Genomic DNA, 21,284 nt, shown 5'->3' on the forward strand with positions numbered 1-21,284 from the left:
TGTCTCTTTCATTGCACAGTGAAATTTGGCTAATTTAGACTATGCACTAACACACCTTAGACTCATCAGTTGTTGTCCTAAAGAAAAAGTATGCATTTCTCGTCTGCCTACATTACAACAGGGACGCAACCCCTCCCCCCCCCACACACACAGACACAAAAACACTATAGGCCTACTGTTCACTACACACACACAGAGACACAAAAACACTATAGGCCTAGTGTTCACTACACACACACACACACAGACACAAAAAGACTATAGGCCTACTGTTCTCTACACACAGTTTCTTTGTATATTCCTCCAATGAAACACACACAACCACACACTTTTCAGCTCTTGTATCTTCCAATGGAACGGCTCAAAACACACACTTGAATTTCAGATGCGCATAAAGATAATCTAGTCTACTTTTTTTTTTACAAAGCTTCTATTAACTCTGGCAAGACTACATTACAGCTTATATTAACTCTGGCAAGACTACATCACAAATAATTATGTTCTGCTGGAGACCGGTGTGGACATAATAGAAGCACTAATTACCATTCGACAGCTGCGCTGGGTCGGACACTTATTCCACATGGGAGACGACCACATGCCAAACGCGTAACAGAGGTGCCCAAAGTAAGCGATATAAAGATCAACTCTGGCGCCATGTGGCCCTCACTGGTATAGAAGAAGGTAGCTGGCAACTGGCAGCAGATGGCCTCTGAAAGAGACAGTTGTAGAGCTCTCACAAAGGCTGTGTGACAAACATTTGTTTTGAGACTCAAAGGAAAGCCAGACAGACGCAGAACACGGGGGAAAAAATGTAGACAGCCAGCGGACAATGGCTTTGTCTTGCATGATATACGGGAAAATATGCAAATGTTGTTTTTTTTCTCACACTTCCCATTCTCGGATCAAGTTGAAACTTTACATACTTATTCATTTTCGATGACAACACATGAATCAATCGGTGGTAATTAACTTTGCTTTACATAAATAGGAGCAATGAATCCTGCGGTATTGAAAGACATAATAGTAATTGAGCAGTTCTTTCCCTTTTATAAGCTTGAGTTAAGTGCAATGGGAGACAATTATAATCAGCAAAACTTTGACCATTCAATTTCATTAGTTTTGAATGTGTTAAGAGAGATCTAGATCGGAATAATAATACATATCGAGATATAGACTATAGGTATAGACTAGATCTAAAATAAATCTAGATTCTAGGTAATCTATTCTAGGCAGACTTTATTTGAAAGTTTAAGATGATACTATTTTAGTATTTACTAGATTTAGATTATACTATGGTTATAAATAGAATACATTACTATCAGCTATAGTATTAGGTCTAGTTCAGACAGCTGATGGATCAGGCTCTGGTCAACAACTTTAATAATTAAGAGGGTGGTCATTCATTTGTTGAGAAGCTAAGTTCCGTTGGGACACCTGTGGAAAAAGATTTCCGTTTTCCTGAGGTTCATAGTTTCACCAAACGAGGCAGCATTATGTTTGATGTTTTCAAGAAGTGCGCAATCATTAGCATCTCTTTAATTTTATAGTGGGAGAATATGTGCCTTAAGTTGGAAATGTTGCCTAACTGGCACAGAGAAAAGCAGCTGGCAGAAATTAGTCTCTGAAAGCAACAGCTGGAGAGATTTCATGAAGGTCGCAGGATATACATGTGAGGACCAAAAAAAAACCCTTGCAGAAGACTGATGCAGATGATGAAAGATAATTTACATAGACCCCAATGGGTCAACAGCTTTGTCTACATCAGGGTGGCAAAATATGCAGGTCGCAACTGGGTCTGTGTGGTCAAAGCCTGCCTTAGGCTACTGCCACCTATGTGGCCGCTGTGGGCCCCGCACTTTCATAGGCCCTGCGTTTATTCTATTTGTAAATTATTAAATTAAACCATTATCACTTATATATAATAACAGGGTTTCCGCTGCATCCTCATTTTCCTGGAAATCTCCTGAAATTGCAAAATATACGAAAAAGTCCTGGAAATTTCCTGAAAACTCATAAAAATCTTGTGAAAAATGGACAAAGTTGTCATTTTGAGGTGCCAATTTCACATGCAATTAACAAAAAAGGCATTGTCAGCTTTCCTTTAATAAAAATTTACAGCAAAGACAAATGTACTTTTAATTAAAAAATTTTAATTTTGACATTATGCTTATCCCCGCCCAGACTGGGCCCCATGCAGTCTGTTTCGCATAGAGCCCAGCAATAGTTAGGACCAGCCCTGTGTGTGTTCAAGTGAAATACTGCAAATATACTTAAACTTTAGAATTTAAGACAATGCGTTCATTTTTATACTGATTCATCATTCCCTTGACTTGCATCTTTGGGGTGCTTTGGCGACGGTTAGGACAACTAAATCCCTCTACATTTCCCTTGTTCTCAGCAGAATATCATTCATTCATGTCCAGTCATCTCTTTGAGTCATCCTTTCATCATGCTCTGTCCATTGAACCTAGAAGGATAATTTTTTACAGTCAGTCATGTCTTACAATATGGACCAAACCATGTCAGCTTTCATCTCATCACAGTATTGAAGAAATCCTCCTTTTGCCAACCAAAGTGTTGACTTCTGAAAGTACAAACTCATTTGTTTTCTTTTCCTGATATCTGGTACTCAGCATTTTTCTGTTGGATATACTTTCAAAACCTGAAATTCTTCTTTCAGCCTCAGCATTCAGTGTCTGACTTTCACAATCATTTACAACTAGGTGTGCTAGGAGTACTCATGAAGAAAACAGTTTTAATCTTACCAGGAAGATGATGTTACTTTTCCAGACTTTCCACAATTAACTGAGTAGAGATCAAGTATTAGAGTAGATTCTTACTTTTTTAAGTTTGTAAGAGTATATTATTTAAGTGTCATTTTCCTATAAGCCCAATTCACCATCTGTGAAGTTTGAAGCTTAATGCTGAAACATATTTTGGATAGAAGCATAGAAAGGCACACTCAAGATTTAAATTTAGATTCTAATAGTACTTGGGTACTGCCTTTATTTGATATTTTATTATAGCACATGTCACATTTTATGATGATATAAATAATAGCAATAATAAAAAAGATTTATTTAAAAAAAAAACAAAGCTAATATTAAGCCTAATTGTATCAATTGGTTTGGATCAGTCATGTAATTAAATTTGTAATAGATCTAGATTAGCAATATTAAATCTGTGTGATTATAAATATTTTTACCAATTGTTTTTGTTTTGTGCAATTTCATTATTTTAGCTTTCCAATGCGCTATGATCCTTTCAATTGTCTGGACCAGTTATTAAAGGGGGGAGGAAAGAAAAAAGAGGTACCTGGGTGAATGTTACTGTAAACACTTTTTAAATGCATTTTATAATAAAAATTTTAAAAAGATGTACAGCTTGAATTCAAACTCGAGGGATCAAGCCAATGCATTAATTTATAACAGCTGTGCCAGTGAATTGCTTATGAAAATAGAAGGCTCTATAGTTATTTATTGTTGGTTTCAAATGACCTAATTCTCTACACAAAGTATAAAGGAGACTAATTCAACTTATTCCACCACCTCAGTCAAGTACTATTTCTTTCTCTTGTTTGAAACCAGACAAAATAACTTGTTGATATAGCTTTGTAAAAATAATATCTTGTTTCATTTTTATAGTAAGAGAATTAGTAACATTTGGATCTCATAATATACAATTTTAAATGATCAATAGTTAGAATAGTTCAATTAGAAACAAAAAAATGTCATTATTATTGTAACATATTAAGTGTGCAGAGAAATATCAACTGAAAATAAATATTGCTTAAATATAATCAAGTTTGATATTATAGAGTCACTTATACTTATAATTTCCCTTCTAAGCATTTATACATTTTATAATTACTGCTCCACATGATATTAAACAAAAATTGTTTTTCACATATTTTGGAAAGAAGGATACCTATAAACATTTTTATTGAAGCCTTAAAAGTATAAGTTATGTTATCTTTATATGTCTAACACAATTTTAAAATGTGTTGATTTTTTTCACAGCAGCAGACAATACCAAACATGTCATTATCTGACAAAATATTTGATGCAGCAATCATTGGTGGAGGTGTGGTGGGTTGTGCTGTTGTGTTTGAACTCAGCAGACAAGGCTATACTTGTATCCTACTGGAGAGAGCTCAGAACATTATGTCAGAAGCCAGTGCAGGAAACAGGTATGTAACTGCATTGATCAGTTGTTGTTTTTTTTTGGAAAGACTCAGGGGAGATAATAAAACATCATGCATCAGAGAGAATAATGTGAGATATGTCAAATCCAGTTCATTTAGACTTGCATAAGTCAAAGTATGCTTAATTCAAATCTCTCCATGCTTAATTCAAATCTCTCCATTGTTTTTTTTTCCTTCTTTTTCTTTATTTTTAAAAAGCTGTTTGTTTAAAGTCAATTATGCCCAGTTCTTAGAATTCAACAGCTCTTGTAAATGATAATATAGACATCACAAATGATAATGATAATGTTGGTTCATTTACATCTAAATATTTGTAGGCATAGCTTTGGTGTGCAGTGTGTACTTTCTTGAGGCAAAATAACTACAGCGACTGGAACTCAGGGGGCAAAGCTACAAATTTTCCATCATTTGGGGGGCTTGACCTCTTTGGGAGCCCCTGCATTTTGTGTAATACTTAATATTTAATGTAAAAAAAAAACATTCATTTAGGGGCCCCCACCCTAGCTATGCCACTGCTGGAACTACTTGCTATTTCATGTGTTTTATAGTGACAATCTATAATCTATATAAAGGTCATCTTTTTCTGTGGCCCACAGTTAACAAGAATGTCATGTGGCCAGCACAATGAAAAAGCACCTTTACTTTTTCTCAAATGATTGCTTTAGGAAGTTGAAAAAAAAATACTGCCTTTAAAAGTGTTTTAGAATCCCTGTAATCTGCTTATCTGTTGGAAATGTTATGAAATATCCTCATGTCTGTGGACATCACTAGAAAGAAAGTAACAGTAGGATATCTATGAATCTTGAGATGCAATTAACTTTGATTTTTTAATTTGGAGCTTGCAAAATGTTATAATACTCTTGATTTTCATCATTATTTTTGTGAACATTTTTCTGCCCTGTCTGGTGCAGTTTCATAAACTCACCAATTCCTATTTGAACTTCATGTACTCATCAATTAACACAAAAAGTGTCATGAGAAGTGTGTAGAAACAAAGCACCAGTAATATTCAACCAATTTAATACATTATCAGTTAGTAATTAAAACACTGCTTAACAGATTAGGATGGTTGCCTGGTCGTGCGGTTTGCGCGCTGGACTGTCGTTCAGATTTATCGATGGTCCCAGATTCAAACCCTGCCTGCTCCCATCCCCCTTTGTCCTGCAGGAGGTTTGGACTAGGAAGTAATTATCTTCAATTCTGAAGGAACATCCGAAACATGTAAAACATTTTACAAACAAACAAACAAAAACAGTAAAATTCAATTAGATCATTCTTTTTCTTGAATTATTTAGGTGGCCAGACATTTAAAGCTGGTCTCTTTACACTCTACTATTTTATATCTCAAAGTGGCATGTTGCACACAGGTTTTGATGCTCCACTCCATAGTCTGGAACAGCATTGCATCAAGACAAGCCAGAAGACTGTATTTGATATAATCAATAAATTCAACATCCCTTACAGGAAATGTGGTGCCACTCTTGTTGCTTGGACAGAAGAAGAGGTGAGAATGTCAACATAATGTCTTCACATACTATTCTTTCTAAGAAATAGAAAATGTAACTGTTATTTTTGTTTCTCTATTTCAATGCACTTCAGATTTTCATTCTAATCCTACTTTTATTCATTCAGTGCCTGAGGTTTTTTTTGTTTGTAAAATGTTTTGGATGTTTCTTCAGAGTTGAAGATAATCTACTTCCTAGTCTAAACCTTCTGCAGGATGATGGGGTATGGCAGTTAGCATGGTGTGAACCCTGGGATTATCGAGATGACCGAATGACAGACCAGTGCACATACAACACCACTAGGCACACAGTTCGATGTTATTGTCTTTTTTTTTTTTCTAGAATTTGAAGGAGGAGCTATTATAGTAGTTTCGGCTGTCTGTAATAAAAATATATATGTATTCATTTCTCAAAACCTCTATTTTGATAATATTATGAAAAATACATTTTTAAGATTTTTTTTGTTGGTAATTAAAAAGAGGCAGTAGTTTAGAGGGGATTGATAATGAACTTTCCCAGACAGAAGAGGATAAAAAATACACTCATCATCCTCATCTTCCCTTGACTTTTGTTGTAGGGGTGCTTGTAAAATGCTTGTAAAATGTTTTACATGTTTCGGATGTTCCTTCAGAGTTGAAGCGAATTTACTTCCTAGTCCAAACCTCCCGCAGGAATACAGGGGCTGGGAGCGGGCAGAGTTTGAACCTGTGACCATCGATAAATCCAATATGAATAAATTACAAATCTATCAAAATCTATTTTATTTAGCCAATACTCACTTTAAAAATATGAGATACTGGCATTACTTTTCTTAATTTAAATATTTCTTGTAATGTTTATATTATTTTTTTTATTGTGTTAACAAATAATAAAAATATTTTACACTGTATTGACAGAATAAGAAACTACCAGATTTAAGACAACAGTCTCTTGAAGCTGATATTCATGATGTCAATCTGATGTCCCTCACTGATCTGCACAAAAGTGAGCCCTACCTGCGCAAAGAGGCTGTAGGTGCATTAAATATTCCAGGAGAATGTGTCATAGATTCCTATTTACTTGGACTCAGTTACGCTCATCAAGCAAGAATGCTTGGATCAAAGGTAACTCAAATCTTTAGTTTATCAGGCTGGCTTCTTTTATCTCCCTTTAAAAAATTGGGATGTCTGGCTGAGGAGCACAAACTGCTTGACTACTTAACAAAGGCGCTCAATTGGAAATCCTGATGTAGGCAAGGAATTTTAAATTGGGATTAGACTCTTGTTGAGCTCTGTTTGCTGAGCACCCTCTCCAACATCTCTGTAAATAGATAGGTCAAAAGTGCACTGAGCATGTTATAGTGTGAAAATAAATTAATATTGGAAAACTAATTAATGATTTTGGAAATTATGCTTGTTTTTTGTGTTATTTTTTGTAGTATATTTTTGTTTTGCAATTTTAGCAGGGTCAAAAAATTTAATTCTAAAGAGTTGTATCTAAAATTAAAAGTTTCTTTTCATTTTTCTTGTATACAAAAAAAAGAACAGATTTGCACAAGTTGTGAAGTGTCCGAGATGAGTCAAGGAACATTGATTACAAGTTTGGGACCCATTCATTGTAAAGTGACTATTAATTGTGCTGGTTTGTATGGCGATATTGTGGATCAATTAGCAGGAATTGATACATTTAGGTATTAGTGTTTCTTTTAAATCAATTTGTTTTCACAATCAACATTCATTAAATTTGTTGATATAAGACTAGATGTACAAAGTGAATTGAAAATTGTTAAAAGTTTCAATGATGACATCTTTAACCACGTCCTTACTTTTATACAGAATATATCCACGTAAAGGCCAGTATTGTGTCTTTGGTAAAAATGCAAGTCCTTTATTGAATTCAATTATATTTCCAGTTCCAACAGAAAAATCCAAAGGAATAGCTTTGTTTAACTCAGGTACATTAAATAATCAGGATATAGAGTTTGATTTAATATGTTTGGCTTTTTATTTCTAACTTAAACGTGAAAAACAAAATTATATATTTGTCCTTTCTAGTCTATAACAATGTGATGATGGGACCAACTGCTCAAGATTCTAGTGAGCTGTCCAGGCCTGCAAGTGATCCTAAAGTTCATTGGATGTTAACTCAAAAAGCTCAGTGGCTCATTCCTGACCTAGCTACATTTCTGCCAGTTGGCCATTATGTTGGTGTAAGACCAGCCACCCAGTTTAAGGATTATCAAATTAGAACTTACCCACACAAGTAAGTGTGCACTACTTTTATAGAACTGCTTTAGCATGACCTCAGTTTTCTGAAATCAAACAATTGGCCTCAATCCAAACTTTATTCAATTTGTATCATTTACTTTATGATTATGTTTACATTTGTGGTCATGATTTTCCTGACCAGAGAAGTCTGAACTGGTACACATAAAAGAAAGTTTTATGATTACTGAAGAAAACTTAAATTTGGTTTTAGTTTATTTCAAAAATAGTATCATAGGTAATATCTCTAGCTGTGAAGGAATTTTTTACTTCATTACATGTGAAGATCATATTATTTTTTTTAACTAACATACTTGAATATGTTCTGTTGATCAGGAGTTCGATTATCTCTGTGAATGTTCAATTATTCTTGCACATGACAGTAGCAGTCAAAATAAAACATGAATTGAAAGATGAGCTCAGCAATTAGCACTTAGTGTTTTTTTTTTTGTTTTTTTATGTAAGACTTGTAGTTCAAGAAGTTCAATCTTAAGTTTCATTCACTAAAATTTGTAGCACATTTTTACAGAATAGTGTACTAGAGATAAAATAAAATGCTACATAAGTGTTACACTTTAATTTTCAGGAGATGGATAACAGTTGGTGGAATCAGATCAACTGGTGTGTCAGGCTCACTAGGCATTGCTCAGTATGTGTGTGAAAGACTTCAGTCAGACATTGGACTAGAACCTGAGCGAGGTGCTACCAACCATCTTTTGGATATGGCATGGAGTTTTGGAGAGGATAAAACATCAGTAACATTAAATGGATATCATTATCCAATATTGCACCCTATGGTTTTGTATGGACAGGATAGCATGACATCTAAACTTTGATTTTTCAATACTTGTCTACTTATTTTTGTATTGACTGACATACAAATAAAGAATACAATAAACCAGAATGGCCATTGTGAGAATAGTTATGGTCTTTACATTCCACTTTTCAATGTTTTGAATGCAAATGCTTTTCGCAAGCTTGATTTTGAAGTATTTTTTTTTTGTTTGTTTTTTTTTTAATTTCTTGGCAGAATTTTTTTTATTTTTAATAAAAAAGGCATTCTGATCAATTTGAAAATCTTAAACCAAACAGTTGTTAAAAATATTTCTTAGATTACTGGGTATCTAAAGTGGCTATAAAAATTTGTTTCTGCCCAATCACTAAACAGTTTCAAATTGAAATGATAATTAGCTTTACTGCTAAAAACAATGTACCACTCTCCTAATAAAATGACTGAATTCAAAGTGTGTAGCTTTTTAAAAAAAGTATGAATTTGGCAATTCTTTTAATGGTTCTCATTCGTTTGTCCCTTGAATTTCCTTGCACAGGTGCTGTGACAGTTTCTGGTCAGTTACTATTCTTAGCAGAATCTCAATAGGACAGGCCAAATTCCTGCACTCTTTCTGATCCGCAGCTAAATCTCAAGAGTAAGACCAGTCCATTCTTTTAAGTTGTCTAGCAAACTTTCTTCATGCTCCCTCCACTGGACCTCGAAAGATAACTTTTGAATAAAAGTGATGTCCTTAAAAAAAAAAAACAGAACTAGCAGAGCTTTCGACTCTCCACAGTATCGAGGACTTCCTCCTTTTTTGCCAGCCAGAGTGTTGACTTGTAAAAGTACAAACTCATTTGTTTTCTTTTTTTGTAGAATTTACTCTAAAAAGCTAGAGTTCAGCATTCAGTGTCCAACTTTCAGAACCCTATAGGAGTACAGAGAGCATTGGTCACCATCAAGAAATAAAGTTTTAATTTTACTTGGAAGCATTCTTAGCCACAGGAGACAAAGACATATTACTTAATTTGAACAGAGAAGGACAACATAGGAGATATAGAAGTACAAAAAAAGGGAAATCAAAAAATATTAGCAAACATCAAACCGATTAAAGCATCTGGACCTGATGGTATTCCAGCTAGATTACTCAAAGAACTAAGCAATGAGCTAGCACCAGTGTTTAAAATACTTTTTCAGGCATCTCTTAATCAGGGCAGAGTACCAAAGGACTGGAAAAAAACTATTTAAAAAAGGAGAAAAACCTGACCCAGGAAACTTACAGACCAGTATCACTTACCAGCTCCTAGAACACATAATATATAGCAACATCATTAACCACTTAGACAAACATAATGTCCTTACTCCATAACAACATGGCTTTAGGAAATATAGATCATGTGAAACAAAACTAATAGGACTGATGATTTTTCAAAAGGTTTAGATGATAGTGAGCAAATAGATGCCAACTTACTAGATTTTTCCAAGGCTTTTGACAAAGTTCACCACCATAATTTGCTTAAAAAATTAAAATATTTTGGCATTGATGGTCCATTGCATCAGTGGATTAACGATGTTCTGATAGGGAGAGAACAAACTGTAATATATATATATATATATTTATAGCTTTTATATAGCGCTACTTTCATGCTTATAGCATGCTCAGAGCGCTTTGGTCCAATCTCATTTGTGGACCAGTGAGGGGGAGGGGGTATCTAGGAGTTGGTTTTCCGTGCTGCCTTTAGGCACGTAAACACAACTCTGCCCGAGTCGGGTGTCGAACCTCGAGCCCCCTTCTAGGTAGCCAAGCCAAGCCAAGTTCAAGCGCACTTAGCTTCTCGACCTCTAAACCAACATCAACAACAGTAAACTCAGGTGTACCTCAAGGAACAGTCATAGGTCCACTACTATTTTTAATTTACAAAAAGGATTTACCAAACTCCATTAGTTCAGGAACAAAAGTCAGATTATTTGCAGATGATTGCATAATATATAGAACAATAAAAACAACACAAGAAGCAAACATTTTACAAGAGAATTAGATGAATTACAGAAATGGGAATTGTGATGACACGACGCGTAGAAGTTGGGTTTTTCCATAGTGACGTGATGAGTAATTAAAAAGTAGGAAAGGAAAATAGGGTAGTAACAGACAAGAAGGACGCCACTAAATTAGCGATGACAAGGACTGTGCCCTTATTCTGTATTTAAGTATTTGAAGTTATCAGCCTAAGTTATTAAATATATTTCTTGTTCATTCTGTTAATTGAGTCGAATTCGCGAGCAACATCTACATTTATACTTATCAACGCACAGACCATTGACAGAATCAAATTGGAGCATGTCTTTACACCCAGAAAAATGTCAGTTATTAAGAGTAACAAAAAAAACTAAAACAAATTAATTCCACTTATTAAACCAGTAACACATACTAAAAACGCAAAAATTCCTAAGTGTTTTAATAAATGAAAAACTGTCATGGAATCCCAATATTGATGAAACTATAAAAAAAATCAAACAAAGCATAAGGGTTTATTAAAAGAAATTTCTATAAATCAAATAAGAACATAAAACTAAAATGTTATTTACCCTTGGTTAGGCCAATAATAGAATATGCATCCTCTGTTTGGGACCCCTCAACTCAAAAAAACATTAAGAAACTGGAACAGACACAAAATAGAGCAGTGAGATTCATAACAAATGAATATTCACATTTGACTAGAGTAACACCTTTAGTAAACTCACTAAATTTAGAAAGCCTTCAAGATAGAAGACTTAAAAGTATAATAGCAATTATACATAAAACACTGAACCATAATCTTCAAATACAAAATTTAATAAAATACTCAGAAAGACACAAAGATTAAGGCACATTCCACACACTAGGAAAAATTTATACAAATGCTCCTTCCCTAGCGCTATTAGAGCATGGAATGGGTTGCCTGAGCTAGCAAGGAAAACCAGTGACTTGGCAGAATTTAGGTCATGGGTTAATATGCATGACGCATAGGATGTAATCATCTTCTTTTTTGAAGTAACGTCTGTATTATATAAGATAAGAAGCTGGTGTTAATCTTTCAGATTGTCCATTTTACTCATGAGAGAAGCTGCCAAGCTCAAATGGGTTTTGACTTGTGTGATCCCAAGTACAATATTTGAGTGAACTTGTAATTTTTGGCTGTTGAACTGTCTGCAACATCAAGTGGAACTAGGGAGAGAATGTATCCTTGCCAGGTCCAAAAACTTTCTCCAATTCGTTTTTTCAGAAGTACTTAACTATTAACATTGTGGTGAAGGGCTTTGATAACATCGATAATCTTTTTATCTATTACTTCTCTCATCACATGCATCATCATTAATTCCATGTCAACCCTGAACAAAATCAGTGTGATGTTCAACATTTCTTTTACCTGCTCAGAAACCTGCGTTTACCTCAGCAAAGGCATCCTCGGCTTTCTTCTTTAGTCTGTTGAGAATTATTCTTAGCCAGATTAAGGTTAAAGCCTCATTAGTAAATTATTATTCTAGTACCGGGATTGGAAAATATTTCATATTGTATTTTTTCTATTTCTTATTTTAAGTTTGATGTTTATTCCATGGGAAACAAGTGTTAGGTGTACTATAATAAAGACCAGCAATTTTATTAAAAATAAGTGACCTTATAACACATAAAATTAATCAAATAAACAATCTAGCTGAAAGCACCTCAGCTTTTTAATTATGATTTAAAAAAATGACATCAACATTCTAATAAGACTTTCATTCTGTTCCTGCCAAACTCACATCCAGTTTTCTAATCGCCTTTATTTCATTTAAAAAACAATTAAAGGAAAAAAAAGGAAGATAAACAACATGTCTATGTAAAAATTAAAAAAAAAAACATCATTCAGTTCAATCAGCTTTTTTTAAAACTTAATATACAATGGGGAAAAAATGTTTTCAACATGCAAGAAATAAGAGACACTCTCAGTCTTAATAACTTAACAGACAGTACAGTTTGAAAGTACAACTTGAAATACAAGTTTTAATAATTTTTTTTTATAACTCAACCAAATGCAACTCAAAAAACTAAACAAACACTTGCACAAATAAAGACACACTGTTTCAACAGGACTTGTTTAGTCAGAAATATTTATCAACATTAAAGGATTTGATGCACAGAATTATTAAAGATGCCTTATATTTAGGTAACATTCAGCACTCAGGCCAACTTGCCCAGATAGGTGACTTGGGAAACTCAAAATCAACAAACCGGTTGGTTTATTATATTATTCAGGAACTTAGGTCAACTTATGGTGATAACATTGACAAAAAAATGTATCATCAATTTAAAATATACTGATAGTTACACTCAGAAAATGTAAAGAAAAAGAAAAACAAGTTAATAGTTAACTTAGTGGCTACAGCTTTAGTCAATGCTTATAATCAGCTTTGTGAAAAAACACATCAGTATTTAAATTTTTACAGGTTTATTCTTAGCAACTCTGCACTTGGGAGATCATAACATGATCTTTTTTTTTTAATAGATTAGTATTCTGTAAAGACAAATGCATATGAGACGATAACTTATTTTCTTCTGGGTTTTGTTGTTGTTGTTTTTTTTTACAGTTTTTTATACTAGTCTTATGAAACCGCCTGCTATGCAATTTTGCTTATAACAGCTTGATGAAGACTCTGTAACTGGCATGTCCATTTATCCAATGCATTGTAACGAGCTGTGCCTGTTGACTCACGTTCCAACTCAAGTACTTGATTGACTTGATCTATTCTTCCATTTACAGTACTGCAAAAATTTAGAACACAAAGATGATTCAAAACTTTCTTAACTATACAACACTAATGTTCACACTTACTAAACTATACTACACTGATGTTCACACTTACTAAACTATACAACACTAATGTTCACACTTACTAAACTATACCACACTAATGTTCACACTTACTAAACTATACCACACTAATGTTCACACTTACTAAACTATACCACACTGATGTTCAATTACTAAACTATACCACACTTATGTTCACACTTACTAAACTATACTACACTAATGTTCAAACTAACTTAAGGCATAGATTGTTTGTGTAAACATTAGTTACTTACTAATAAACTATATCATACTCATGTTCACACTTTCTGCCCGCTCCCATCCCCCGTTGTCCTGCGGGAGGTTTGGACTAGGAAGTAATTATCTTCAACTCTGAAGGAACATCCGAAACATGTAAAACATTTTACAAACAAACAAACATTTCTAAACTATACCAGACTAATGTTCACACAAACAATTTATGCCATAAATGAAAAAAAAAGTTTGAATCAATTCTTCCTATACTAGAAAAGTTTCCAGTGTAACCTACTTATCTAAGATGCAGGATACTAAAAGATTTTCTACTTCTGTTGCATCAATGTTAAGTTCCTGAAAAAAAAATATTCAGTTATTGACTTATTTAATTTATTAAGAAAATATCCAGATTAAAATGAAATTATGCTGACCATAAGTTAACATTTATAAAATCAAACTGAAGTCATTTGGTTAATTTGAAATAAATAAGACAGTTAATGAGTTGGTTTTTTCTTGTAAAAGAAAAATCAACAAAATATATATAATATAATCTAACAATTTCAACATATATTTTTTTCATCCAAGACTTGCTAACTCACCTTAGAAATAAAAGGAATATGAATCCTTGTATATGGCTTGATAAGTTTTATAAGAACTTGAGTTCGAATATTTCTTAAAAGATCTTTATGGACAGAAAAAAAAAGTATTTGATATAATGGTAAAAAATATTTCTTTATGTGTAAAAGAAGATGGTATTCTCACATATTTGATGAAATGCTATCAATGTATAAATACTATATATTTATTTACATACACATTTTTACCTTCAATATGCTCTCTAATGAAAGGATCTTCCATAATATTTTGTCTATTGGTTTTCAAGATTTTCTCAAAATCATTTATATCATTATTTTGATATGCACTGGGGAAAAAAAAAGGAAAATGATTGGAGAAATATTTTTAAAAGAAACAAAAAAAAAATAAAAAATAAAAACAACAACAATATTACATTGTTTTAAATAAACAAATCCTTATTTGTAATGTTTAAAAAAAAACAACACACCTGACTAAGTTTGTCATTGCCAATATTTCTGGATCATTTTTATAAGGTTTAGTTTCTTGTGAATCAAATGGATTTATGCCAGATTTCATAAGCATGTTTGCCAAAACTAGATATTTAAGGCAAGTTGTTCTCCTAAAAATAAATAAAGGCATATAAGATAATATCAAATGGTATACAATATAATTTTTATATAGATGTTAAAGTTAATAAAAAAAACACTTGACACTATAAACAGAAATGAAATTTGAGACAGTGTTTAATACTCTACCTCGGGCTGCCAGATTCATCGTAATTTTTAAAAGCCTCAAAGAAGTCTGTGTGTGCCTTTTCGTATTCTCCCTCCCTGAGATGCATTTTACCTCCACATTCTAAAAGTCAAAGGAATAGAAAGTAGAGCAAACCAAGTAGCTAATGTTTTGTTCTTTTATTTCAAAATCCATTATTTTAAAAATGATCTGTACCTCGAATTACTCCCATGATCAGTGGATGAGGAATGGCAGATTTAATGTGCAGTGACTGTTCATACAGTGCCTAATATGTGAACAATTTAAAAATAGATAAAATCATCAGTAAAACATTGAAATTTTTAGTTCTCATGTCACAATGAATATCAAAATATGCAATTTTGGTCCATATTATATTACTAAATTTAGTAAAATATAATATTGAGTTATTTTTGTTTTCTTCAAGCTATTTCAGCAATAGGGCAGATACTGGTCTCAAAACTAACCAATGCTAAGAATAACCACCCTATCAAAAGCAAGAACTAAAAAAGGCACTATCAAAAGGTATTGAATCTCTAATCAATAGTTTCTGAACAGCACATCTTACCTTTAGCTTTTTATTGTTTTTCTGGGCAGTGTACATCTGAATTTCTAAAGCATAGATCTCTAAAAGTTGTGTCCCTTTTTTTAAGTCATCAGCTCCATCATCAGTCTGTGAATAGAGCATTAATTAATTAAGTGATTTAACTACTGGATAGGTTTAAACAGAGGGCTTTACATAGTTGTAACAAATGGCTACACAAAAAATGAAGTTTATATAAGAAACTCTACTCGAGATGAGGTTTACTTGCAAAATCCTAGAAGGCTTAAACATTTGGTTAAATCTGGCAGGAACCATTGTAACAAATATGTCATTTGTATATATTTTATTTTAAAGTGTGAATACTTACTTGGCATGACTGGTGTAACTGTTTTAATATACGCTGTAATCTGGGATAATCTCCCCTATCATAGTACAACTTTCCAAGCTTAGTATTTGTTTTAAACCAAAGTCTTTCATTTTTGGCTTCTTTAAGAGCATCTAAAGTTGTTTCATAAAAATCCTGCAGCAGTTCCATCTGAAATTTTCATTTTCTTTTTATTAGATTTAAGCTTCAAAGCATAAACTAAATTGAATGCAAGATCAAAACATGAGGAAATTATAATGTTAATAGGTATCATACATAAAAAGAACAAAAATATATGTTTAAACTAATGGCAATATTGAACTTAAAACTCAGCAAGTCTGGTTCAGACAAATGCTATTTAATAGAACAAGTTTATCTATTAACAATATACATTCCAAATTTTATCACTTAAACAATGAGTGCATTTTTAAAATAGCAGTAAACCATAATAATTAAGTTCCAGTCATCATTTGTAGTTTTATTTTCATAGAAACGTGTCACAATTCTAAAGTTGGTAATAATAAAATGGTAATATTTTAATTTTTTTTTAAAGAAATTTTCAGTGGCGTAGCTAGGGTGGGGGAGAATTTGAAAATCCCCAAGGGCCCTCACTTGAGGGGGGCCCCCAAATGAGTGTTTTTTACATTAAATATTACTTAAAATGCAGGGGCCCCCAATGAGGTCAAGCCTCCCGGGGTCCAAAATGATGACAAATTCCTAGCTAAGTGCCTGGAAATTTCTTTTGTTTTTTCCACAAATAATAATTATATTGAAATGTTTAAAAACAAGCAATCAGTGGTTTCTGTAATAAGATTTTAGAATAAACAACTTTTGCTTACAATGACAAAAGATACCCTACATTTATATACACCAAAATTGTAAACGCATCCAAATCATTACAAGATTTCACCTACAAAAGCTACCTTTGTATTTATAATGGTGATAGAAATGAAAAATAAAATGCCAAAGTGCACTTCATAAAGACCACCTGACCATTGAATCAAACTTGCCAAGGAATTACAGGAATTACTAGAAATGTAGTGGGCCAATCAGAGCACTTTATCAACTGTTGGTTGATAGGTTACATAAAACAAAATCTCATTAATCACACAATGTGAGATAATGCCAAGAAGAAAAAATCTGATGTATGATCAAGTGATTAGTTCTTGTCTAATTATAATGGCAGATACTGGAACTAAACAGATGTTAACTAATGTATGGTATTAATATTTACTTACCTGCTTTGAAGTTGAAATATAATCTAAGATTGAATTAATAGACTTCTCAGAGTAGTTTCTTGTAACTGCTGATTTAATATATGTCAATAGCAGTTTGTAGCGTACCATCATTTCCTCATAGTTAGTCTAAGAATAAATCAAGTGCAAATTAAGAGAAAAAATATACTATGCATTACTAAAAACAATGTTTAAAAATAAATGTTACAAGATTCTTAGCCTTAATCATAATGTTACCAAAAAAAAAAACTAAATAGATTTGTATGTAAATAGTAAGCAATATGAAAGTGAATTAAGTGAGATATTTGTAAGTAACAGAAATGCAAATAGCAAATCATCACTGTCATTCAACTTTTGTAATTTTCAATTCAGACAATTAATGAGAAAAACTAAAACTGTGAAATATGTTATAGAAATGACTAGGACAATCATTTTTCAAAGATGCTTCTAATGTCAAATTCAGCCAACTGGACCAGCCGCTTGTTCAGGCCTAGACTTAAACATGGAAACATTCTTGTAACACAGAAAATGTTTAAGAAATCAGAAATGCCAGTTCTTAGGACTAAAACAATAACATCTTGATGTGATCCAATGAACTTTTTATTGACTGCATTAAGTTATATAAATCAAAGCTAGTACTTACTAATCTGAAATTAATCTTAATCATTTGTTTCAGAGCTTTAAAACCCCATTCACCTTTCTCTTTACCTTCAAGTTCAAGGACCTAATGCAAAGAATATACACAATATTTGTATTCATACAGAAACTCAATCACTAGTTTTGTTCACTCATATTTAGCAATTATTAGGGTTGTTTATTTGTTTTTTATTTAACCCTAAAATAGTAAAGTATAACTTAACCTTATACTATAAGAAAATTATAAACTTTTTTGTGTAAGTGTGTAAAATGAGAACTTAAGAAATGATATTATATATTGTTTTTATAATTATATTTTAAATATAATTGAAATATATATTTATTTACTACTAATTACATTAGATCACAATTTTAAAAGTAGACTTAGTCCTAAACACAAATAAATAAACTATATTGTATATTACTTTTTGAAAGCTTTCAAGTGCAGCCTTAGGATCATCTTCTTTTAAAGCCTTTGAGTTGTAATATTGATTTTCAAGGTCCACATCAGGTTCTGAATTACTTTCTTCTGAATAAACCTTTAAAAAAAAAGTGGGATTATTTTATAAATTAGAACATGTATATGGGAATCATATATTAAAACAGAGCTGATAATTAACTTATTACATGAATCCAATTTGTTCAAAAGAATATAACTGATGAGATTCAAAATATAGCTCAAGGTAACAATTCATTCATCTTTAGTCTAGATCTAATCAAAATGTAAATAAAACTCACTATAACATTTTTCTGTCATTTTAACTTTAATATTATTGGAATTGAGTCTAGATAGAGTCAAGATCTAGATTTAAAAGGAGGCCATGTCCTCCTATTTTAATTCATGTCCTCCAGCCGACCAGCATTAGCTTAAAAATGTGAAAGACTTTTTCACTGTTGTTTACTGGAATGGGATATATAACAATCAAATTTAATCTTTCATACCCTCTGGTTTAAATACAAAACTCCAATAAGATAGAAAAATCAAATGAAGTAAAGCTTTTCTGCAGAAAAACTATTCCCAGTAGTAGTTCAGTATTTTGATTGTAAAGGTGGTCTGGTAGAACACATACAAAATTGCTGGCAATGAACAGCACAGTAAATAAGACTTCTGAAACCATATTAACATACCTTTAAGAAACTATTTAGAAATACAGTTTGTCATCCAGATGTGTTGAGTTTCCTGGACACAATGCCAATGTGAACTTTGGAAGCATCAACAGGAAATAAGGAAAGAATGTGTTTTCATCAGTTAAAACTGAGCTTAGTAAGCTGCTTGTTAGATGTCCAGATCATATTCTTCACAACTGTATGCATCATAATGCAGCTTTGCTGCCCGTGTATGCTGAAGCTATTGAGTTACATGCTAATATTTCAATTTATAATTTGCACACAGCGGCTGTGAAAGATTGTTGTGAGTTTTTGGATTGTAACTACCAGAAGTTGCTATAACACGAGGTGTGGTGTCTGAACGGTAAAGCGCTTGGCTTCTAACCAAAGGGTCTTGAGTTTGAATCTCAATGAAGACTGGGAGTTTGAATTTTGGGATCCTAGGACACCCCTGAGTCCACCCAACTCTAATGAATACCTGACATGAGTTGGGGAAAGTAAAGGCGGCTGGTCGCTGTGCTGGTCACATGCCACCCATGTTAACTATCCGTCACAGAAACAGATAACTTGCTATTAAGAGCTCCTCAAAATTTGTAAATTTTTCTGTGTATTTCCGGGCACAATGCCAACACTGAGAGGGTGTTTTCACTGACCAAAGCACAATGAACCAAAGAGAAAAACTATCCTTTAACTCAGTGACAGGTGTTCTTCTCACAAAGAACATCATAAAGAAAATGTCTTGCATGGGGGTTTCACATGCATGTTAGCTCGAATCATGAGCTGTGGTGTAGAGTCCTATAGTCTGAGAAATATGATATATTATGTAATACAGTTGCTTACAGCCTATAGAAATACATGTGTTGCTTACAGCCTATAGAAATACATGTTTTACTTACTAGAGATGATTGATCAATTAGGCCTAAATATAAGTTCATTTTTTAAATTTACTTTATTAATTTGTCCTCCTTTAGGGGTGGTACATGTACTAATGTAGGTGTCTGGTAATCCCATGTAGGTCTAGACTCTAATCTAGCTGTAGACTTTTCATATCTTGACTTAAGTCATTTTAAAGTCATTTACAAAATAAATTACTGTTAGTCACAGTCTATAGATCTAGATCTTTCTCGATTCTATCAAATTCTAAGGCAGTAAACAAAGATAGTGTGTGAAAATGACTAAAATCTGTCTGACTTGACATGGCGTAAAAAGAAAAGGATATAATTATAAATAACAAAATTTAAAGATTATAACCCTTTTAAAACATCATACTTCTCATGTCGAGAGTTTCTTATGATGTTCGATTTTTAAAGGTAGCGCTAGAAAAATATTCAAAAATTTAGCTCTTGAAAGCTCCGAACTGACCCACTTTAACATCAAATCTAATTTTAACGATGAGTAGTAATAAAATAAAACATATCTACTTTTTAAGACAAATGGATGAGGAGTTCATAGGTACAATCAGTTGTTTCCTTTTCTTACGTAGATACACAAATTCAAACATAAAAAATGTCGGCGTCTGAGCTTAACTTGTTCGCTATTGATGTCACTTTGTCAGTTACTCTAGATCTACTAGTCTAGCAGTGAGTGTTGCAGTGGTAGCAGAATCTAGATTCTAGCTTTCTTTACTTTCTAGATCTAGCTCTGGTTATCATCGGTTATGCTTATCTTCTTATCTTATTATTTATACTTAAAAGAATTAGATCTATAATAATTTTAAATCTATAATCTACACTATTATTTACTATATGAATGATAGTCATTGATAGATCTACAATCTACCATCTGAATCTGAACATGATCAACATCATGTCTCATGATCATCATCATGAATGATCATGTATGTCTCATGAACAATAACAACAGACGTTACTTCAAAAAAGAAGATGCTTAATGAAATGTGATTGTAAAATATTATTGTTTTAAAAGCATAATTAAAAAGCTATTCTTTATTAAGTCTTTATGCGGCTAGATCATATACTTAATGAACATATAAATTACCAAATCATATTCCTCTTCGTCATCACCGCACATGAATTCGTCGTCGGACATTTTTGCTGTTTATTTTAGTTGTTGTTTTTTTTTTTTTTTTTTTACCTGGTCAGTGTTTGTCTCAATGATTTTTACATTTGAATTAATACATAATATAGTCTAGATCTAATAAGAAATTGTAATTCTTAAGATAATAGTGAAACTCGATAAAAATATTTTGAAAAACATAATATTATACTAATTTTTTCAGTTCAGTTTTGATTACATTAGACTTATAAATCTAGATTTAAATCTAT

The 21,284-nt window shown here is 32.5% G+C and overlaps 2 protein-coding genes across 9 annotated transcripts; one reads left to right on the forward strand and one right to left on the reverse strand.

Moving 5' to 3' along the window:
- The first annotated feature begins 1,041 nt into the window (after window positions 1-1,041).
- On the forward strand, window positions 1,042-8,865 carry LOC106078162 (glycerol 3-phosphate oxidase-like). 8 transcript variants are annotated; one of them, XM_013238933.2, is made up of 8 exons: window positions 1,042-1,180; window positions 4,020-4,189; window positions 5,555-5,708; window positions 6,606-6,812; window positions 7,236-7,378; window positions 7,524-7,642; window positions 7,743-7,950; window positions 8,539-8,865. In XM_013238933.2, the coding sequence occupies exons 2-8, from the start codon at window positions 4,038-4,040 to the stop codon at window positions 8,786-8,788; spliced, it is 1,233 nt and encodes a 410-aa protein (XP_013094387.2). In that variant the 5' UTR covers window positions 1,042-1,180; window positions 4,020-4,037; the 3' UTR covers window positions 8,789-8,865. The 8 variants fall into 8 exon arrangements, with proteins under 8 accessions (XP_013094387.2, XP_055872644.1, XP_055872635.1 ...); XM_056016669.1 differs by having other exon boundaries at window positions 5,572-5,708; XM_056016660.1 differs by having other exon boundaries at window positions 1,059-1,180; window positions 4,023-4,189.
- Window positions 8,866-12,417: 3,552 nt separating this feature from the next.
- On the reverse strand, window positions 12,418-21,130 carry LOC106078165 (COP9 signalosome complex subunit 2). Its single transcript, XM_056016633.1, has 13 exons — window positions 20,998-21,130; window positions 18,318-18,431; window positions 17,900-17,980; window positions 17,260-17,385; window positions 16,025-16,192; window positions 15,682-15,786; window positions 15,312-15,381; window positions 15,119-15,218; window positions 14,851-14,982; window positions 14,612-14,709; window positions 14,387-14,469; window positions 14,083-14,141; window positions 12,418-13,504 (listed from the first exon to the last, which is right to left on the reverse strand). Exons 1-13 carry the CDS (start codon window positions 21,046-21,048, stop codon window positions 13,360-13,362), a joined length of 1,332 nt encoding a protein of 443 aa, XP_055872608.1. The 5' UTR covers window positions 21,049-21,130; the 3' UTR covers window positions 12,418-13,359.
- Window positions 21,131-21,284: the final 154 nt, after the last annotated feature.

The sequence above is a fragment of the Biomphalaria glabrata genome, chromosome 1 (genome assembly GCF_947242115.1).
Source record: "Biomphalaria glabrata chromosome 1, xgBioGlab47.1, whole genome shotgun sequence".
Classification (NCBI taxonomy): domain Eukaryota; kingdom Metazoa; phylum Mollusca; class Gastropoda; family Planorbidae; genus Biomphalaria; species Biomphalaria glabrata.

What these genes read in the sequence shown, in the direction of transcription:
- LOC106078165 (XM_056016633.1), bottom strand. Translation starts at nt 21,048, where the DNA reads ATGTCCGACGACGAATTCATGTGCGGTGATGACGAAGAGGAATATGAT. An exon ending in AAAACAATAAAAAGCTAAAG is followed by an intron (nt 15,382 to 15,681) that starts GTAAGATGTGCT and finishes TTCACATATTAG; the next exon opens with GCACTGTATGAACAGTCACT. An exon ending in CATTAGAGAGCATATTGAAG is followed by an intron (nt 14,470 to 14,611) that starts GTAAAAATGTGT and finishes CTGTCCATAAAG; the next exon opens with ATCTTTTAAGAAATATTCGA.
- LOC106078162 (XM_013238933.2), top strand. Translation starts at nt 4,038, where the DNA reads ATGTCATTATCTGACAAAATATTTGATGCAGCAATCATTGGTGGAGGT. An exon ending in CAAGAATGCTTGGATCAAAG is followed by an intron (nt 6,813 to 7,235) that starts GTAACTCAAATC and finishes AAAAAAGAACAG; the next exon opens with ATTTGCACAAGTTGTGAAGT. An exon ending in GCAGGAATTGATACATTTAG is followed by an intron (nt 7,379 to 7,523) that starts GTATTAGTGTTT and finishes ACTTTTATACAG; the next exon opens with AATATATCCACGTAAAGGCC.